This window comes from Plectropomus leopardus, chromosome 10 (genome assembly GCF_026936395.1).
Source record: "Plectropomus leopardus strain MGB_pleo_1.0 chromosome 10, ASM2693639v1, whole genome shotgun sequence".
Taxonomy (NCBI): domain Eukaryota; kingdom Metazoa; phylum Chordata; class Actinopteri; order Perciformes; family Serranidae; genus Plectropomus; species Plectropomus leopardus.
This window is the reverse complement of record NC_142185.1, coordinates 37,521,040-37,539,170: the sequence shown is the minus strand read 5'-3', so window position 1 is coordinate 37,539,170 and position 18,131 is coordinate 37,521,040. Positions and strand designations below refer to the sequence as shown.

The 18,131-nt window shown below is 47.0% G+C and overlaps 2 protein-coding genes across 2 annotated transcripts in view; both read left to right on the top strand.

Moving 5' to 3' along the window:
• Positions 1–13,813, top strand: part of LOC121948669 (uncharacterized) — a 17,159-nt gene extending 3,346 nt beyond the window's left edge. The window contains exons 5-22 of the mRNA XM_088083821.1: positions 450–520; positions 671–836; positions 912–1,018; positions 1,364–1,750; positions 2,368–2,497; positions 3,245–3,388; positions 3,479–3,627; positions 4,407–4,556; positions 4,638–4,716; positions 5,240–5,317; positions 5,497–5,643; positions 5,820–5,929; positions 6,605–6,746; positions 6,831–7,024; positions 7,981–8,108; positions 9,078–12,181; positions 12,328–12,459; positions 13,256–13,813. Of these exons, the coding sequence (XP_087939947.1) occupies positions 450–520; positions 671–836; positions 912–1,018; positions 1,364–1,750; positions 2,368–2,497; positions 3,245–3,388; positions 3,479–3,627; positions 4,407–4,556; positions 4,638–4,716; positions 5,240–5,317; positions 5,497–5,643; positions 5,820–5,929; positions 6,605–6,746; positions 6,831–7,024; positions 7,981–8,108; positions 9,078–12,181; positions 12,328–12,459; positions 13,256–13,798 (5,961 nt within the window). The 3' untranslated portion in view covers positions 13,799–13,813. The remainder of the gene's footprint in view (positions 1–449; positions 521–670; positions 837–911; positions 1,019–1,363; positions 1,751–2,367; positions 2,498–3,244; positions 3,389–3,478; positions 3,628–4,406; positions 4,557–4,637; positions 4,717–5,239; positions 5,318–5,496; positions 5,644–5,819; positions 5,930–6,604; positions 6,747–6,830; positions 7,025–7,980; positions 8,109–9,077; positions 12,182–12,327; positions 12,460–13,255) is intronic.
• Positions 13,814–13,816: 3 nt separating this feature from the next.
• On the top strand, positions 13,817–16,781 carry LOC148188612 (centrosome-associated protein CEP250-like). Its single transcript, XM_088083824.1, has 6 exons — positions 13,817–13,932; positions 14,607–14,756; positions 14,838–14,987; positions 15,561–15,617; positions 15,806–15,868; positions 15,947–16,781. Exons 1-6 carry the CDS (start codon positions 13,831–13,833, stop codon positions 16,172–16,174), a joined length of 750 nt encoding a protein of 249 aa, XP_087939950.1. The 5' UTR covers positions 13,817–13,830; the 3' UTR covers positions 16,175–16,781.
• Positions 16,782–18,131: the final 1,350 nt, after the last annotated feature.

Here is an 18,131-nt window from a genome sequence, read left to right as displayed (position 1 = left end):
AGTCTAAAGAAGTCACTTTCACCTCTGCTGATGTGTCTGTGTCAGCGCTGTGGCTGTCAAACACTCAGCTGTTCGACAGTCAGAGTCCGTCACTGCGTTTGGTTCTCCGCGGCTCTGTTCTTATGATCATCGGCTGCTCGTGTTGTCTGTCAGAACACGGCTGGAATACTTTCTATCGATATTCTGTTGACTACGTCTCATATTTCAATCCTTATATCGTGATTAATATCATCATTGCTTTATCACCCGGCCCTATCTACTACGACTTCGACTAATAATTATAATACTATACAGCTACAGTACTACAACTATTAATACTATAATGTTACTACTTTAGTGCTACTATCACTACTACTAAACTACTACCACTAATAATACTGTACTACTACAGTACTACTACATTGGTGGTGCAGTACTTGTTGTGTAGTACTTGTGTGTTTGTGTTGCAGCGGAGAATCAGAGATGAACACAGCAGCTCTCTGGAGAGCGCCCTCATCAGGTTGGAGGAGGAACAGCAGAGGTGCGTGTCACACCCTGTGTGTGTGTGTGCGCACGTGCGCATGTGTTTGGTGTGTGTGTGTGTGTGTGTGTGTGTGTGTGTGTGTGTGTGTGTGTGTGTGTGTGTGTGTTAGTGTCTGTGTGAATGTCTCACCTGTGTGTGTGTCTTCAGGTCAGTGGGTCTAGCTGACACTAACGCCCTCCTCCGGGAGCAGCTCAGCCAATCAGAGCAGGCCAACCAGGCGCTGAGGGCGGACCTCCAGAAGCTGACAGCTGATTGGAGCAGAGCGGTGGAGGAGGCGGAGCAGAGAGAGGATGACTGGCAGAGAGAGAGAGAGGTCTGACCTTTGACCTCCGTCATTTCTGTAGACTAAAACAAGACAACAAGTTTGTTTGTTTGTGTTCATGTGCAGGGTCGTCTGGGTCAGGTGGGTCAGCAGCAGGCTCGGCTGCTGTCACTGTGGAGGTCTGTGGTCGCTCTGAGACGCCACTGTCACACCGTCAAGACCGCCGCCGACAGGTGAGCGCCAACTTTATCCCCACAGCACGTTTCAGCCGACACGGCAACTCAGAGAAACTCAAAGAGCAACAAAATATTCAAAATGATGTTTAAAAAGACAAAGAAAGTGAAAGAGGAAAGATATAAAATATCAAATTAATGCAGAACATTATTTACACTTAAAAACAGAAATTTAAAAAATTTAAAAACTGCTGAAGTGCAGACAGAAGACACTGTGAGGCGGTCTGTTGACCAACCTGATTTACATTGACCAACTTTTTAGAAGTTGACCAACCAGTTGGAAGTTGATGAACCTGTTCAAAGTTGACACACCTGTTGAAAGTTGCCATGTGTCTGTGTCTGCAGGGACCTGTGGGAGCTGAGGGCGGAGTTTTCTCGTCTCTCCTCCTCTCTCCTCTCTGGCTGTGACTCCGTCTCCTCCTCCCTGAGGCTCAGTGCTCCTCCCATCACCTCCTCCTCCTCTCTGCCTCCCGCTCCTCCCCTCTCTGACCTTCCCCCACCTCCTTCCTCTCCTCCTCTGTCCTCCACCCTGATTCTCCCCCCTCTAGACTCCTCACCATCTCCTCCTCCTCTCATCTCCTCCTTCAACCTGGAAACTCTCTGCTCAGGAGAGCTGGAGCCCAAAGTGGAGGAGAAGGAGGAGAAAAGGAGGCGGGAGGAGGAGGAAAAGGAGCGAGACATTTCAGAGATGAAGCTTCTCCATGAGACTGAAGTTTCTCAGCTGACAGAGCGGTAAATACTCCTCCTCCTCCTCCTCCTCCTCCTCCTCCTCCTCAGTCAGACAAAAGTTCATTTTTTTCACTCAGAACAATGAAAACTACATAAAATTTTAGATAGAATAAAATACGATCACACTGTCTGTCTCTCTGTCTGTCTCTCTGTCTGTCTGTCTGTCTCTCTGTCTGTGTGTCTGTCTCTCTGTCTGTCTCTCTGTCTGTCTGTCTGTCTCTCTGTCTGTGTGTCTGTCTCTCTGTCTGTGTGTCTGTCTCTCTGTCTGTCTGTCTGTCTCTCTGTCTGTGTGTCTGTCTCTCTGTCTGTCTGTCTGTCTCTCTGTCTGTCTGTCTGTCTCTCTGTCTGTGTGTCTGTCTCTGTCTGTCTGTCTCTGTCTGTGTGTCTGTCTCTGTCTGTGTGTCTGTCTCTGTCTGTGTGTCTGTCTCTGTCTGTGTGTCTGTCTCTCTGTCTGTGTGTCTGTCTCTCTGTCTGTGTGTCTGTCTCTGTCTGTGTGTCTGTCTCTGTCTGTGTGTCTGTCTCTCTGTCTGTGTGTCTGTCTCTGTCTGTGTGTCTGTCTCTGTCTGTGTGTCTGTCTCTCTCTGTGTGTCTGTCTCTCTGTCTGTGTGTCTGTCTCTCAGGATCTCGGAGCTGTCTCGCTGTCTGCAGCAGGCTGAGGACAGTCAGAGGGAGGACAGAGACAGAGAGGAGGAGAGACACAGAGACACAGAGAGGAGTCTTCAGTCTGTCAGTCAGGCTGTGGTCAAACTGGTGAGTCATGCTGTGTGGAGGAGCGGACGAGTCCACGGGGACGGTCAGCCGGGGACGTCTCTAGGATCTGAGGACACTGAGGGCTCAGCCCGGACGTCTGTCTGCAGGTTTAGAGGAGTTATTTATTATTTTGGCCCAAAGGTTTGGAAGGTTCATTATTTTACTTGGAAACTGCCAAAAGGTTTTTAGGAAAAAGAAAGAAATCACCAAACGTTGGAAGTCATGTTGTTTTAAAGGCAAACACATTCCCAAAAACCTTTCAAGAAAAAATGACACCAATAATTAAAAGAAATCAGCTAAACTTTTAATTTAATGCCTGAAAGTTTTAAAGAGACACAAAGCCAACATCTTTAAAGAAAAAAAATGCCAAACCTTTTTGAAGAAAATAAATTAGCCTGTTTAAGAAAAAAGTCAAAGTGTCTTTAAAAAACACCCAAAACTTTTAACATTTTCTAAAACTAAAACACTAAAACTAACTAAAACGCATTCTTCTTTAAAAATGTCCATTATCTTCAAGAAAAACTAATTGACAAAAATATTTTGAGGAAAAAACACAAAAAAATTTCTAAGAAGAAAAATCACCCAAATTTTAACAAAAAGTAAAAATAGTGTAAACTTTTTACAGAAGTTTAGACACTACAGCTCAGTGTGTGTGTGTGTGTGTGTGTGTGTGTGTGTGTGTGTGTGTGTGTGTGTGTGTGTGTGTGTGTGTGTGTGTGTGTGTGTGTGTGTGTGTTGTGTCTCCAGTCCAGAGTCCTGAGCAGCACCTCCTCCAGCAGCAGCTCTGTGTGCGTCTCCTCAGACAGTGTCCTCAGTCTGGACCTGTCCTCCCTGCTGTCTGTCCTGTCTCATGCTGAGAGCGCCCTGCAGTGGAGACACCAGGAACTGCAGGTCAGTCTCACACGCTCTGCTGCAGGTCATAGGTCAGCGAGGGGTCAGTGACCTCTTACCTGTGTGTGTGTGTTTGTGTGTGTGATTCAGGGGGCGGAGCTTTCTCTACGGCGGCTCGGCGAGGAGAAAATGGCCGTGGAGCTGCGACTGAAACAGCTGGAGGACGACAACCAGCTGCTGCAGACACACACACAACACACACAACTGGAGCTCACACACACTCTGGAGCTGCTCAACAGGTACACACACACACACACACACACACACACACACACACACACACACACTCTGGAGCTGCTCAACAGGTACACACACACACACACACACACACACACACACACACACACACACACACACACACACACACTCTGGAGCTGCTCAACAGGTACACACACACACACACACACACACACACACTCTGGAGCTGCTCAACAGATACACACACACACACACACACACACACACACACACACACACACTCTGGAGCTGCTCAACAGGTACACACACACACACACACTGTGGAGCTGCTCATTTTTAAAATTTACTAGAAAATTACCTGGAATTTAGCTAAAACTGAAAAGAAGCAATGTATAACATAAAAAAGGAAAATAAATAAACAATATAGTTAATATTAATAATTATGAATATAAAAACCGGACATTTTTCCCTTTCTAAAAAATAACTTGTTTCTAATAATTTCTCTCTCTGTTTTTTACAAAGTAAATGTCCAGGTAATTTTCTTTTCCTAATTTCTTGCAGTTTTTGGGACATCTCCTGCCAAGCTGCTCAGTGCCTTTTTTCTGGCGTTTTTAACAGAAATCCAACTAATCTGTTTGGATTTCAAAGGTGTGAATGCACGAGAAAGATGTTGTTTGAGGTGTCAGATGTTTCATGTTCAAACTGATAAACTTTATTTTCGCTCACTCTGAATTTAATGGCTGCAGCTCATTATAACGTTCTAATAAATGTGTGTGTGTGTGTGTGTGTGTGTGTGTGTGTGTGTGTGTGTGTGTCACAGTGAGCAGGAGACGTTGTCCTCACTGCGTCTGCATGTGGAGGAGGTGCAGAGGAGGGAGGAGGAGGTAAAGAGAGAGAGAGACAGGCTGAGGAGGGACAGAGACAGACAGGAGGACATTAACAGACAGCTGGAGACTCAAACACTTGGACGGTGCTCTGATTTGTGTGCAGAAATGATAAATCAGATGTTTGTGTGTCGGTGGGTCAGAAGCTGACGGTGTTTTTGTTTCAGAGTGGAGGCTGAGCTGCTGGAGAACGTCCAGCTGACGGAGAGAGAGACTCTGCACCGCGTGGAGATCCACGCTCTTAAGGTCGGACACTTCATCACTCAGAGGCCGAGCCATTTAAGAAAAGAACCACAAAAACCTTTCAAGAAAACAAAACTATAAATTTGTCAGAGAAAGAAAGAAAAAAAAACATTAACAATTTTTACAGTTAAAAAAAACAGTCAAAATGTCTTCTTGGAAAAAAACTGTGCAAACACGTTTTTTCCAGAAAAAGTCCAGAACTTTAAAAGACAGAAGAAAAAAAAGAAGAAAAAAATCGCTAAAGAAAAGAAAAACACGAAAAAAAAATACAGGGAAAAAAACACCTAGATGTCTGCTAACAAAAGAATTACCCAAATTTTTGAAGAAAAACATTCTCCAAAATTTTTCAGAGAAAAAGCCAAAAAAAATCTAGAGGAAGAAAAAGCCAAATTGTTTGCAAATCGTTTTTCAAAGAAAATACAAAAAAAAGAATAAAATGCTAACATTTTTACCGAAAAAAGAAATACCTAAATGTCATTACAAGTGACCTGAGGCTGGTGCTCTTTTTTCCTCTGTCCTCCTGCAGGGGGCGCTGGAGAGACAGCAGCTGGACACACAGAGAGCAGAAGAAGAAGCTGCTGACACCAGAGACGCCCTGCAGAAAGTACAGCCGATAACAACAAACAACAACAACAACAATAATAATAATGATAATGTCCTCTTATGCCCTGTGTCCTCCCTCTGTTTCTCCCTCTCTGTCTCCTCCTCTGTGTCCTCCCTCTGTTTCTCCCTCTCTGTCTCCTCCTCTGTGTCCTCCCTCTCTGTCTTCGCCTCCTCCTCCAGTGCAGGGAGAGTGTGTTGTGTCTCTCGTCCTCTGAGTGTGTGTTGAGACGGGAGGTGGAGGAGGGACGTGACGCTCTGGACAAGATGGCCGCCCTGAATTCGTCTCTTGCATCAGATAAGAGACACTTGAACAAACAGCTGCTGCAGGTACGCCTCACCTGTCCCCCCTCACCTGTCTTACTTGTCTCACCTGTCCCCCCCTCACCTGTCTTACCTGTCTCACCTGTCCCCTCTCACCTGTCTCACCTGTCTATCTATCTGAGATGCTGCCAGGTCAAAGGCATCACATTAGTGTGTGTGTGTGTGTGTGTGTGTGTGCGCAGCTGGAGTGTGAGCTGTCTGACAGCCAATCACAGCTGCAGGCTCAGAGGTCAGAGGTCAGTGCTCTGCAGAGGGAGGTCAAAGCCCTGAACCAGGACTGCAGCCAGCTCAGGTCAGCCTGCTTTACGCCACGTCATCAACAGTCAGGTTTCAATGTCAACATTGAAACCTGAATGTTAACATTGACCCATTGCATATAAACATTGAATCATTGAATACAAACATTGAATCATTGAATATTAATATTGAATCATTGAATATTAATATTGAATCATTGAATATAAACATTGAATCATTGAATACAAACATTGAATCATTGAATATTAATATTGAATCATTGAATATTAATATTGAATCATTGAATATAAACATTGAATCATTGAATACAAACATTGAATCACTGAATATTAATATTGAATCATTGAATATAAACATTGAATCATTGAACACAAACATTGAATCATTGAATATTAATATTGAATCATTGAATATAAACATTGAATCATTGAATATAAACATTGAATCATTGAATATTAATATTGAATCATTGAATATAAACATTGAATCATTGAATATAAACATTGAATCATTGAATATTAATATTGAATCATTGAATATAAACATTGAATCATTGAACACAAACATTGAATCATTGAATGTTAATATTGAATCATTGAATATAAACACTGAATCGTTGGATATTAACATTGAATCGTTGAATATAAACATTGAATCACTGATAATAAACAACATTGAATTCTAGTGACGGTGTATTTTGTGTTTTCAGAGCTCAGAGGGAGGAGGACGCCTCTGCAGTCCGTCAGCTGAGAGACAGAGAGACAGACCTTGAAAAAGACATGGAGGAGAAGGAGAGACAGCTGGTCTGTCTGATGGAGGAGCAAGGGAGGGATGGAGGCCAGCTGGAGGAGGTAAAGAGGAGGAGGTGACAGTCATGTGACCTGGTCTCACCTGTGTCATGTGGCGTGTATGATGTGTGTGCGTGTGTTCCTCAGCTGTCCTCCCAGCATGTCTTGGTGTGCGTGGAGCTGAAGGAGGTGCAGGAGCAGCTGCGGCAGGTGGGGGAGGAGGTGCGGAGGAGAGACCGGCTGCAGGAGGAGCAGCAGAGGGAGAGCAGGAGGCTGCAGGAGGAGCAGGACAGATTGCAGAGACAGAAGGAGCAGCTGGAGGAGGAGCTGCAGGAGCTCAGGTAATACACACACAAATACACAGGTGGTGTACTAATACTGCACCTGCACTGATGCTCATCTGTTGTATTTGTACAAATACACAGGTGGTGTACTTTTACTGCAGATGTTCTTCTGTTTTAATATCTTCAAAAAGGATCAGCCAGGCAAATGTTTGACTGACATGATAAAAGTGAGTCCAGGACAGGAGGACACTGTGTGAGTCCCCACAGTGTCTCCTGAGGACAGGAGGACACTGTGTGATGTCTGACTTCACGTTCACACTGCGGCATAAATCTGGTGTTTGTTAAATCTCAGCATCTGCACAAAACCTGATAAAAGTCAACGTGGAGATGACTGTTTCCACTGAGGGATGTCATGTGACTTCTCTGGTGATAACATCCCAGTAACCATGGCGATGGATGTTCAAAACATTAGCAGATTTATTTCCTTGCAGCATCTTGTGACCTAGAAAAGATATAAAAGTTTTTTTTTCAAAATTGACATGTTTCCATTACTTATTTTAAAATTTGTAATATACATTTGCACAGTTTGAGGGTTCATGTAAACCCGCCTGGTGTCTCTGTGTCGCTGTCTCTTCAGGTGTGTCTCTGTGTCTCTGTCTCTTCAGGTGTGTCTCTGTGTCTCTGTCTCTTCAGGTGTGTCTCTGTGTCTCTGTCTCTTCAGGTGTGTCTCTGTGTCTCTGTCTCTTCAGGTGTGTCTCTGTGTCTCTGTCTCTTCAGGTGTGTCTCTGTGTCTCTGTCTCTTCAGGTGTGTCTCTGTGTCTCTGTCTCTTCAGGTGTGTCTCTGTGTCTCTGTCTCTTCAGGTGTGTCTCTCTGTCTCTGTCGCTTCAGGTGTGTCTCTGTGTCTCTGTCGCTTCAGGTGTGTCTCTGTTTCTTCAGGTGTGTCTCCATGTCTCTGTCTCTTCAGTTGTGTCTCTGTCTCTTCAGGTGTGTCTCTGTGTCTCTGTCTCCTCAGGTGTGTCTCGGTGTCTCAGCAGCAGCAGCTCAGTCAGCAGCAGCAGCAGCTCTCTCAGTCGGAGGTGGAACGATGTCAGCTGATGACGCACATTCACACTCTGCAGCAGTCCAAACAGACGCTCCAGGGTCAGTGAGTCCCACCGTCACACACCCGCCATCGCCATAGAAACAACAGACCGTAACACTACAAAGAAATGTGACGTCTCCGCTTCCTCCCACTGTGCAAAAATAAAGCCAAAATATCTCGTATATGGTGCTGCCATGTGTCTCTGTGAATAACCAATCAGGCGGCAGCATCATGTGTCTGCAGAGTGAGATTTTAGACAGCATGCTGGCACCACAGAAACCAAAGAGGTTTAACACAACAGTGTGGGCCTCTAGTGTGACATGTCACTTACGCGTCAGCAGCTGTTTGTAAACAATAACAATGACATCACATGCCAATGATGATCATTGATCGTCCCTGTCTCCGGCGGCTGATCTCGTCCTCTGAGGGTCAGAAGCTCCTGAACCTCACTGCTTTCACTGTTTGTGGGGAGGAAAAAATACCTTTTTTTTCCTCCCCACAAATAGTTTTTTTGTTTTTTTACTTGAAAAACTTCTGGCTTTAATTTGTTCTTGAATTTTTGGGGTGTTTTTTGTTTTTTGTTTTTTTTAGAAAAAGAAAATATAAAAAATATTTGTTGTGTATTTTTTTAAAATTTATAAGCAGTTAATAATGAGACACGCCTTCCTTCTTTCTAAATTTTTGTAGCTGTTTTTTTTTTTTTGTTTCGGTGATGTTTTCCAAACCGGTGAGATTGCAGGTTTGGAAGGCATGTTTTCTTCGAAAATCACCAAAAATGACCCGATTTATCAGCCAATAACTGTAAAAACAGAAATCATCATTCGATTTTCAGCAGTCTGTGCTTAGAATGCCTTTATTCCTCATATGGAAGGTACGACATAAATAAAGTTTATATTTTTATCATCATTATTGTTATTGTTGTCTTTATTGTTGTTGTAATTATCATTGTTTTATTATTATTATTGTTGTTTTTACTGTTAATGGTATTTGTGATATTAACATCAGTTTCTTGTGCTTTTATTGTGAAGGGGAGATTGAGTGTCTGAGAGGAGAGCTGGAGAGAACGACAACCAGGAGAGAGGAGGACAGCAGGAGGAGAGAGGATGAGTGGGAGTTGCTGAAGGAGGAGAGGGAGGCGCTGAAGGAGGAGAAGGAGGCACTGAAGGAGGAGGTGGAGAGGCTGACGGAGGAGGTGGAGGAGCTGAGGAGGAGGAGAAGGGAAGAAGGGAAGGAGAGAGAGGCCTGGCAGAGAGAGAGGGAGGCACTGAGCGAGGAGCTGGGGACGAGGGACGGAGAGGTGGAGGCCCTGAGGAGGCGCGTAGAGGGACTGATGGAGGAGGAGGGGGAGAGACAGAAGGAGGTAGAGAGGCTGACAGAGGAGGTGACAGAGAGGGAGGTGCAAGTCAGCCTCATGATGGAGAGAATACAGCAGGCGGAGGTCGAGAAGGAGAGACTGGAGGAGGAGGCAAAGAGAGGGGAGATCAGCGCAAAAGAGGAGGAGGTGAGGAGGGAGGAGGAGATCGAGGCACTCTGTGACCGGATGGAGAGACTGGAGGGAGAGAAGGAGGAGAGGGAGGAGGAGGTGGAAAGACTGAGGAGTGAAGGAGAGGAAGCGGAGAGAAAGAGGAGGAGGGCAGAGGAGGAGATCAACAGACTGAGGAGAGAAACCTCCAAACTACAAGAGGAGGTGACAGAAAAGGAGAGACAGCAAGATGAAGAGGAGCAGAGAAGGAGGAGGAAGGAAGAGGAGAAGGAGGAGAAATTGAGGAGGAGGGCGGAGGAGAAGATTAATAGACTGAGGAGAGAAACTTCCGAGGAGGCAAGAGAGAAGGAGAGACAGCGAGACGAAGAGGAGGAGAAGAGGAGGAGAGCAGAGGAGGAGGTGGAGCAACTGAGAGGTGAAGTGAGGAGAGCAGAGGAGGAGGTGGAGAGGCTGATGGAGGAGGTGGGGCAGGTGGAGCTGCTGAGGGTGAGGCTGAATGTGGCAAAGGAGGAGTGCGAGGAGATGAAGGAGGAGGTGGAGCGGAGGGAGCGCAGCCTGGAGCGACAGATGAACGCCGTGAGGGAGAGGGAGGAGGAGGTGGAGGAGCTGAAGGAGCAGCTGAAGCTGGCAGAGGAGCAGAGGGAGAAAGGAGAAAGGGACCGTCTGGAAGCGAACGATAAACTGAAGCAGAAGGAGGCGAGGGAGGAGCAGCTGGAGGCACTGCTGAAAGAAACCTGGGCACTCCTAGAGAAAGAGAGGAGGGAGGGAGGAGAAAAAGACAGCAGGGTCTCCTCCCAGGCCAGGGAGCTGCAGGAGGTGCGAGCGGAGAGTGAAGGAGCAAGGAAGAGGGCCAGAGAGAGGGAGGAGGCCCAGAACAGGCTGGAGGAGGAGGTGAAGGAGTGGAGGGAGAAGGCAGAGGGGAGTATGAGGGAGGTGGTGAAGCTCAGCCACATGCTGAAGCAGCGAGAGGAGGAGGTGCAGCGGCTGAGAACCACGCTGGAGGAGATGGAGGAGGAGGATGAGAGAGAGAGGGAGGTGCTGAGGAGGATGGAGGTAGAGAGGAAAAGGAGGCTGGACAGCAAGCTGACAGAGGTGGAGGGGGAGAAGAGGAGGCTGGAGGAGAAAGTGAGAGAGGTGGAGGAGGAGCTAGAGGAAGAGAGGGAGGCGCTGAGGAGAGCCAGGGAGGAGAGGAGGAGGCTGGAGGACAGATGGGAGGAGACAAAGAAGGAGGTGCAGGAGCAAAGAGAGGAGCTGAAGAGGAAAGAGGAGGAGAAGAGGAGGCTAGAAAACAAACTGAAGGAGTCAGAGGAGGGGAGGAAGGGAGAGGAGGAGGTGCTGCAGAGGGTGAGGGAAGAGAAAAGGAGGCTGGAGGATGAGCTGAGGGAGGTAAACGAGGAGCAGGTGAGACTGGTGGAGGCTGAGAGAGGTCAGCACCTCCTGGTGGAGGAGAGAGGGAGGTCCAGAGTGAGAGAGTTGGAGGAGGAGAAGGCTGGACTGTCGCTGGAGCTGAGGAGGAGGGAGAGGGAGGTGACAGCTCTCAGAGAGGAGGTGCAGAGAGAGCGGGATAAGACACAAGAGGAGCTGGTGAGGAGAAGGGAGGAGGTGTCAGTGCTCAGAGAGGAGGTCATGAGGGAACAAAGGAAAAAGGAGGAGATACAGGAGAAACAGAGGAGGACAGAGAAGGAGGTGGCAGCTGTCAGAGAGGAGGTGAAAAGGGAACAAAGGGAGAAGCAAATGGCCCAGGAGGAGATAACAGCCCTCAAGGAGCAGGTGCAGAAGGAGCAGAGGAGGACGGAGGAGGTACGGCAGGAGCTGAGGAGGGCTGAGAGGGAGGTGACGGCTCTCAGAGAGGAGATGAAAAGGGAACAAAGGGAAAGGAAAGAGGCTCAAGAGGAGTGGAGGCAGAGAGAGGAGTTACAGGAGGAGCAAAGGAGGACCGAGAGTGAGGGGGAGGTGTCTGCAGTTAGAGAGGAGGTGCAAAAACAACACAGAGAGAAGATGGAGATGCAGGAGGAGCTGATGAAGAGGAGAGAAGAGGTAACGTTTCTCAGAGAGGAGGTGCAGAAGGAGTGGAAGCAGAAGGAGGAAATACAAGAGGAGCTAAAGAGGACCAAGCATGAGTTAAATGTCACCACAGAGGAGGTGCAGAAGGAGTGGAGGGAGAAGGAGCAGGTACAAATGAAGTTATTCAGAGCAGAAAAGGACATGACAGCTGTCAGAGAGGAGGTGCAAAAGGAGCTGAGAAGGAGGGAGGAGGTTCAGGAGGAGCTGAGGAGGACCAAGAATGAGTTGAGAGGCATCACAGAGGAGGTGCAGATAGAGAAGGAGCAGGTACAAGAGATTTTAAGGAGGACGGAGAAGGAGGTGACAGCTGTCAGAGGGGAGGTGCAGAAGGAGCAGAGGAGGAGAGAGGAGGCCCAGGAGGAGCTGAGGAGGACCAAGAATGAGTTGAGGGCCATCACAGAGGAGGTGCAGATGGAGAAGGAGCAGGTACAAGAGAAGTTAATAAGGACGGAGAAGGAGGTGACAGCTGTCAGAGAGGAGGTGCAGCGGGAGCAGAGGAGGAGGGAGGAGGCCCAGGAGGAGCTGAGAGGAGTGCAGCAGAGCATGGAGGAGATGGTGGGGAACCTGAGCTCCCTGCAGACACAGGTACACCAACACTGCAGTACACACAAGTACACAAAAGTACTACAGTATATATATGTATTGTATAGACACAGCACACTCACACTATACACAAATATACGTCTCTTATCAATTATCATCAGAAACTCAGAAAACTGTTTATGGTCCAGGTGTGTGATCTGAGGAGGAGCAGGGAGCAGGTGAAGCAGGAGGTGAAGGAGAAGGAGGAGGAGAAGCAGCAGATGAAGGAGGGACTCAGGGTCGCTCTGGAGGAGATGACCAAGCTGAAGCTCCTCCTGCAGGTACAGTTACTCCTCCTGTGGGTACATTTACTCCTCCTGCAGGTACAGTTACTCCTCCTGCAGGTACAGTTACTCCTCCTGCAGGTTCATTTACTCCTCCTGCAGGTACAGTTTCTCCTCCTGTGGGTACATTTACTCCTCCTGCAGGTACATTTACTCCTCCTGCAGGTAGAGTTACTCCTCCTGCAGGTACATTTACTCCTCCTGCAGGTACAGTTACTCCTCCTGCAGGTACAGTTTCTCCTCCTGCAGGTACATTTACTCCTCTTGCAGGTAACCCTACTCCTAGGCAGAGGTATCAGTACTGCATTAGATACTACAAATACATAGGTTCACTTTGGATACTACAGTCAGAGGTAACAGTACTGCAGTAAGTACTACATACTGCAGGTTCACTTTAGACAGTACAGTCAGCGGTATCAGTACTGCAGTAAGTACTACATACTGCAGGTTCACTTTAGACAGTACAGCCAGAGGTATCAGTACTGCAGTAAGTACTACATACTGCAGGTTCAATTTAACCATCAGAACCAGTGAGACCAGTATCAGAGGCTCCAGCAGAGGGCGCTCCAAGTACACTGGATGTCACCACCAGTGAAGAAGGAAGTACTCAAACAAGTCACATCCACTAGAAATACTCAAGTAAATACAAAGCTCTGTTGAAGTACTTGAGAGTAAGTAAAGTACTCAGTTACTGTCCTGTGTCAGACCAACATGTCAACATGCTAACAGTTCCCCTCCGTTTCCAGTCTTCATGCTAAGCTAAGCTAACCACTGCTTCAATGCTCCTCCTCAGGAGAGCCACGCAGAGGGGGAGCGTCTGAGGAGCACCCTGCAGGAGAAGAAGGAGGAGGCGCAGCGCTTAAGAGACGAGAACCAGGAGGTGCAGAGAGGAGAGGTGGAAGAGCTGAGAGCCAGAGCCAAGGCCCTGGAGAGGAGGAGGAAGGAGGTGACAGAGGAGTTGCAGGAGGCCCGACAGGCGAAGGAGGATGCCAAGGAGCAGAGGAGGGAGGCAGAGGAGAGGTGGAGGAGCAGAGTGGAGGAGATGAAGGAGGAGCAAGAAGTGAAGCTGAATGCCCTGTCCAGAGAAATCCAGATGCTCAGGGAGAGAGAAGAGGAGACGCAGAGTGAGTGGAGGTCCAGGGTGGAGGAGGCGAGGAGGGAGACTCAGGAGAGCAGGGAGGAGCTGAGCCAGGTCAGAGCCAGGATGGAGGAGATAGAGAAGATGCCTGGACAGAGGAGGAGACAGCAAGGGGTGGATGACAAGGAGGGAGGAGGAGCAGGAGGAGAGGTGAGCAGGAGGTGTTATTTTATTTTTCTAAAAAGTTTTATTCTGTAAAAACACGTTAGCATTACTTTCATCAAATTAAAATGTTTTTATTTCCTGAGGAGCAGCGGGAAGAGGAGCAGATCTCCTCTGTGCTGCAGGAGAAGGAGGAGATCAGGAGGCTGCTGAGGCAGAGAGAAGAGGAGGTAAACATCTGTATTGATTATAATAATAATAATAATCTTTATTTGTGTAACACCTCTCATAGATGAGACGTGAGAGTGCTAACAGTGTAACATAGATAAATCTAAATAAATACATCGAATCAAATGAAATTATTATAGAGCGCTTGGATACTATAACTATAACTAAATAAGTTGCAGATAGGCCAGAGGAGGAAAACAAATAAAAGAAATATAAATATAAAAGAAATAATAAACCACAAAAGTCAAAAGAAGAGAAGAGGAGATAAACATCTCTAATACGTTTAACGAGTATCTTCATTACAGTGACAAAATTCTGACAATATTTTAGGAAAAAAAACTTTAAATATTTTTACTTTGTGTATTCTATTTCATCATGTGTAGGTTACTATTATTTTTTTGTTTGTTTGTTTTTTTTATATAAGTTTAACTTTAAACTAATTTATTTATAAAGCACCTTTGATTCACAACACACACCCCAAAGAGCTTCACTTTACAAAACTGAAAACAAGACAAACACCAAAAAAAACTTTGGCACGCTAAAAATATATAAAAGAGAAATAACACAATAAAATCGAATCAAACCGAAGAACCTGCCTTTGTCTCTGTGTGAATGTTTTGATCCAGTATTATTGGTCAACACTGTTTGTTTATTTGCTTATTTGTTTGTTGTAAAGGTGTACACTCTGACTCAGAGGACAGAGGAGCTGGAGAAGGACAGGGATCGCGTCCTATTGGCTCTGGAGCGAACGGAGGCCGCTCTGATTGGCTACAGGGAGAGCTCCCACCAACAGGAGCAGAGCCCGGGGGCGGGGCCTAACACAGAGGTTAGTGTAGTGTCTCAGCGAGAACAGGCTGTCTGTCTCTCACACCTGGCAACCTGACTGTCTGTCTGTGTGTCTCAGCAGGCTGTTGGGGACAGACTGGTGGTCCTGCAGCGTCTGGTGGCTGAACTGGAGCTGGACCAGAAACGACTGAACAGGAAGAACACTCACCTGGAAAACCAGAGGGACAAGCTGAAGAGAGACAGAGACAATCTAAGGGACACACTGAGACAGGTAGAGAAACACTGAGACAGGTAGAGACACAGTGAGACAGAGAGACACACACAGAAACAGGGAGAGACACACTGAGACAGGGAGAGACACACAATGGCACTCAAATGAATGAACAACAAAAAACTGGCTCTGTGGGGCTGGCTCTGTGGGGCTGACTGTGGGGCTGTGGTTCTGTAGGGGCTGGCTCTGTGGCTGTGGTTCTGTAGGGGCTGGCTCTGTGGCTGTGGTTCTGTAGGGGCTGGCTCTGTGGCTGTGGTTCTGTAGGGGCTGGCTCTGTGGCTGTGGTTCTGTAGGGGCTGGCTCTGTGGCTGTGGTTCTGTAGGGGCTGGCTCTGTGGCTGTGGTTCTGTAGGGGCTGGCTCTGTGGCTGTGGTTCTGTAGGGGCTGGCTCTGTGGCTGTGGTTCTGTAGGGGCTGGTTCTGTGGCTGTGGTTCTGTAGGGGCTGGCTCTGTAGGGGCTGGTTCTGTGGCTGTGGTTCTGTAGGGGCTGGCTCTGTAGGGGCTGGTTCTGTGGCTGTGGTTCTGTAGGGGCTGGCTCTGTGGTTTATGTGACTCAGTGTGTTTGTGTGTTTCAGGTGGAGGCGGAGCGTTCGAGGTTCAGACAGCAGCTGACTGACAGCAGCAGATCTCAGGTGAGACACACACACACACACACACACACACACACACACACACAAGTATATCAGTCAGTTTGTTTACATGATGTTATAAAAAGTGGAATAATTGTGTCCTCAGTCTGAGTCAAACTGGACTTCTATAAACGTGTTCGTCTGACTGACTCACCTGAATGATGCGTTTTGTGGTCGTTGTATTTGTGCAGTTGTCTGCAGACACCACAGAAGAAGAGAGGCTGCGGTGCAGAGTGAGGGAGCTGGAGGAGCAGGTAACACAGAAGAAGATTCTCAGGTGTGTCGGTGTGTCGGGCGGATGCTGATGATGTCCCCGTGTGTCCTCCCCTTAGGTGAGTCAGCTCCGTCTCTCATTGGCTTTGGACCAGCGGCAGAGGGCGGAGTTCATCCAGCAGTCCTCCAGGAACAGCCAATGGCTGCTCTCTCTCAGGCACGACCTCACCGACTCGCTGGACGCCGTCACGCGCCGCCCAATCCCGTCCGTCCTGGAGTCTGAGACGCAGCGATTGGACCGCAGCCTGAGGGAGGAGGAGCTCAGGCTGTCCCTCAGCCAATCGTAACACCTGAAAGTAAAAAAAAAACTCTTAACTGAGGCTTCGGACCAAACAGACAGTTTGCTGTCGCTGTGGAAACGGTTAAATATTTTACAGTTTTTTTAGAAGGACATTAAACATCACACGAAACACGACGCAGGCGGCGTTCAGGAAACAGAGAGCAAGCGCTGCGATCTGAGACCATATTTCATGGTTTTCATGGCATCGAAACTTCTCTTCTCTAAAAGTTCTCGCAGAGTTTATTATTATTAATAATTGATAAGTTCAGATTTTACAGGAAGACGAGTTTGTTAACGCTCAGACGGGTTCATACGAACACACGAGCTCGCTATAACGAAACAAGAACTGAAGCTGCTGTTTGATCCGTTTTTAAAGCTTTAAAGTTAAAAGTCCGTCCGAAGGAGAAACTCCACCGAATGTTACTGACTTATTTATTCTTTTCTATTTATGTTTATATTTTGTATTCATATTTTCTTGTGTTTACATTCTGACCCCTGAGCCGTGACACACTACATTTCCCACGATCCTCCAGTCTGAGCCGTGAGTCGGGCTCATGTGAAGGTCAAAGGTCGCCTGTGTTTTATGTAAAGTTGAATAAAAACCAAAGTTTTGATGGCGTGGAGCTGATTGATCTAACTGCGGCTCAGAGGCTGAGCGGGTCGTCCTCTGATGGAGGGTCGGCGGTTCGATGGCCGGCTCTTCCGACCACGTGTCGAAGATTCCTCGGTAACCTCGAAGGCCGACTGAACTCCTGATGGTTGTGCCATCAGTGTGTGTGTGTGTGTGTGTGTGTGTGTGTGTGTGTGTGTGTGTGTGTGTGTGTGAATGGTTAAAAACTGAGTGCTGCTTTATACGTGCAAATTGAATGCACCAAAAGTCTGTTGGCAAAAATCAACACAATCTTCAGAAGACAAAAAACTGCCCAACTGCCCATTTGAGTTTTAAAAAAAAATTATTATTTTTTTATAGATAATGAAAGAGTTTTTCAAGAAAAAATAGCGCCTGAATTTTTTGAACAAAACATTTAAGTTATCTTTCCTTTGAAAAATAGCTGTAAATAAATACAAAACACAGCCCTTGTCAGCCAAGTTGTATGCCCCTCCCCTAAACCCAAAATGACAACATAAGCCCCGCCCACTGCTTAAAACATATTTGACAGGCGTCCCTCTTTATACACCACCCCCTCCCCTCATCAATAACAAACAGTCCCTAAAAAGTGGAAGCAGAGCAGCAGTGTGACGGCTCGTCAGAGCGAGTGTCTCGTCCTGATGAAGTTGATGTGCTGCTGATGTATTTACGGCGTGTGTGTCCCTGAAGCAGAGACACCAGTGTTTGTTTATGGAGGACAGATGTCTCGCTGTCATTCAGCACTGCGATAATCTCACTGCAAACCACACAACTATTTTTACCTCCCCTTCCTCCCTCCCTCCCTCTGTCCCTCCCTCCCTCTGTCTCTCTCTGAGTCCCTCTCTGAGTCCCTCTCTGAGTCCCTCTCTGTCCCTCTCAGTGTCTCTGTGAGTCTCTCAGTGTTTTCGTGTCTCCACAGTGTCGGCGGGGAAACGTCCTGATCTCCGTGAATGCTCCTCAGGTACCGTCATTACGCTTTGATTTATAGTTTCTATATTGTCTGTCTGCTGGTTTTAAAAGGAGTACAGATAAATGTGCTCCGAGTGCTCGGAGGGAAAAGTCACGGAAATCTGAGCTATGGAGTTATTTCTCAATTTATTGATTTTGTCAGTTATTTAGTCTTTTTTACGCCGCTGGACCCGAGTGACTGGTTTTGTTCTTTTCATGGGTTCACGTGTTCTCAATTACAGTCAAACCAACCTTAAACCTCAAACCTCAAACCTCAAATCTCAAACCTCAAACCTTAAATCTCAAACCTCAAACCTTAAATCTCAAACCTCAAACCTTAAATCTCAAACCTCAAACCTTAAACCTTAAACCTCAAACCTCAAATTTC

Coding starts and splice junctions, on each gene's coding strand:
- LOC148188612 (XM_088083824.1), top strand. CDS start 13,831: ATGTTTTTATTTCCTGAGGAGCAGCGGGAAGAGGAGCAGATCTCCTCT. Junction 13,933..14,606: donor TGAGGCAGAGAGAAGAGGAG/GTAAACATCTGT, acceptor TTTGTTGTAAAG/GTGTACACTCTGACTCAGAG. Junction 15,869..15,946: donor TGAGGGAGCTGGAGGAGCAG/GTAACACAGAAG, acceptor TCCTCCCCTTAG/GTGAGTCAGCTCCGTCTCTC.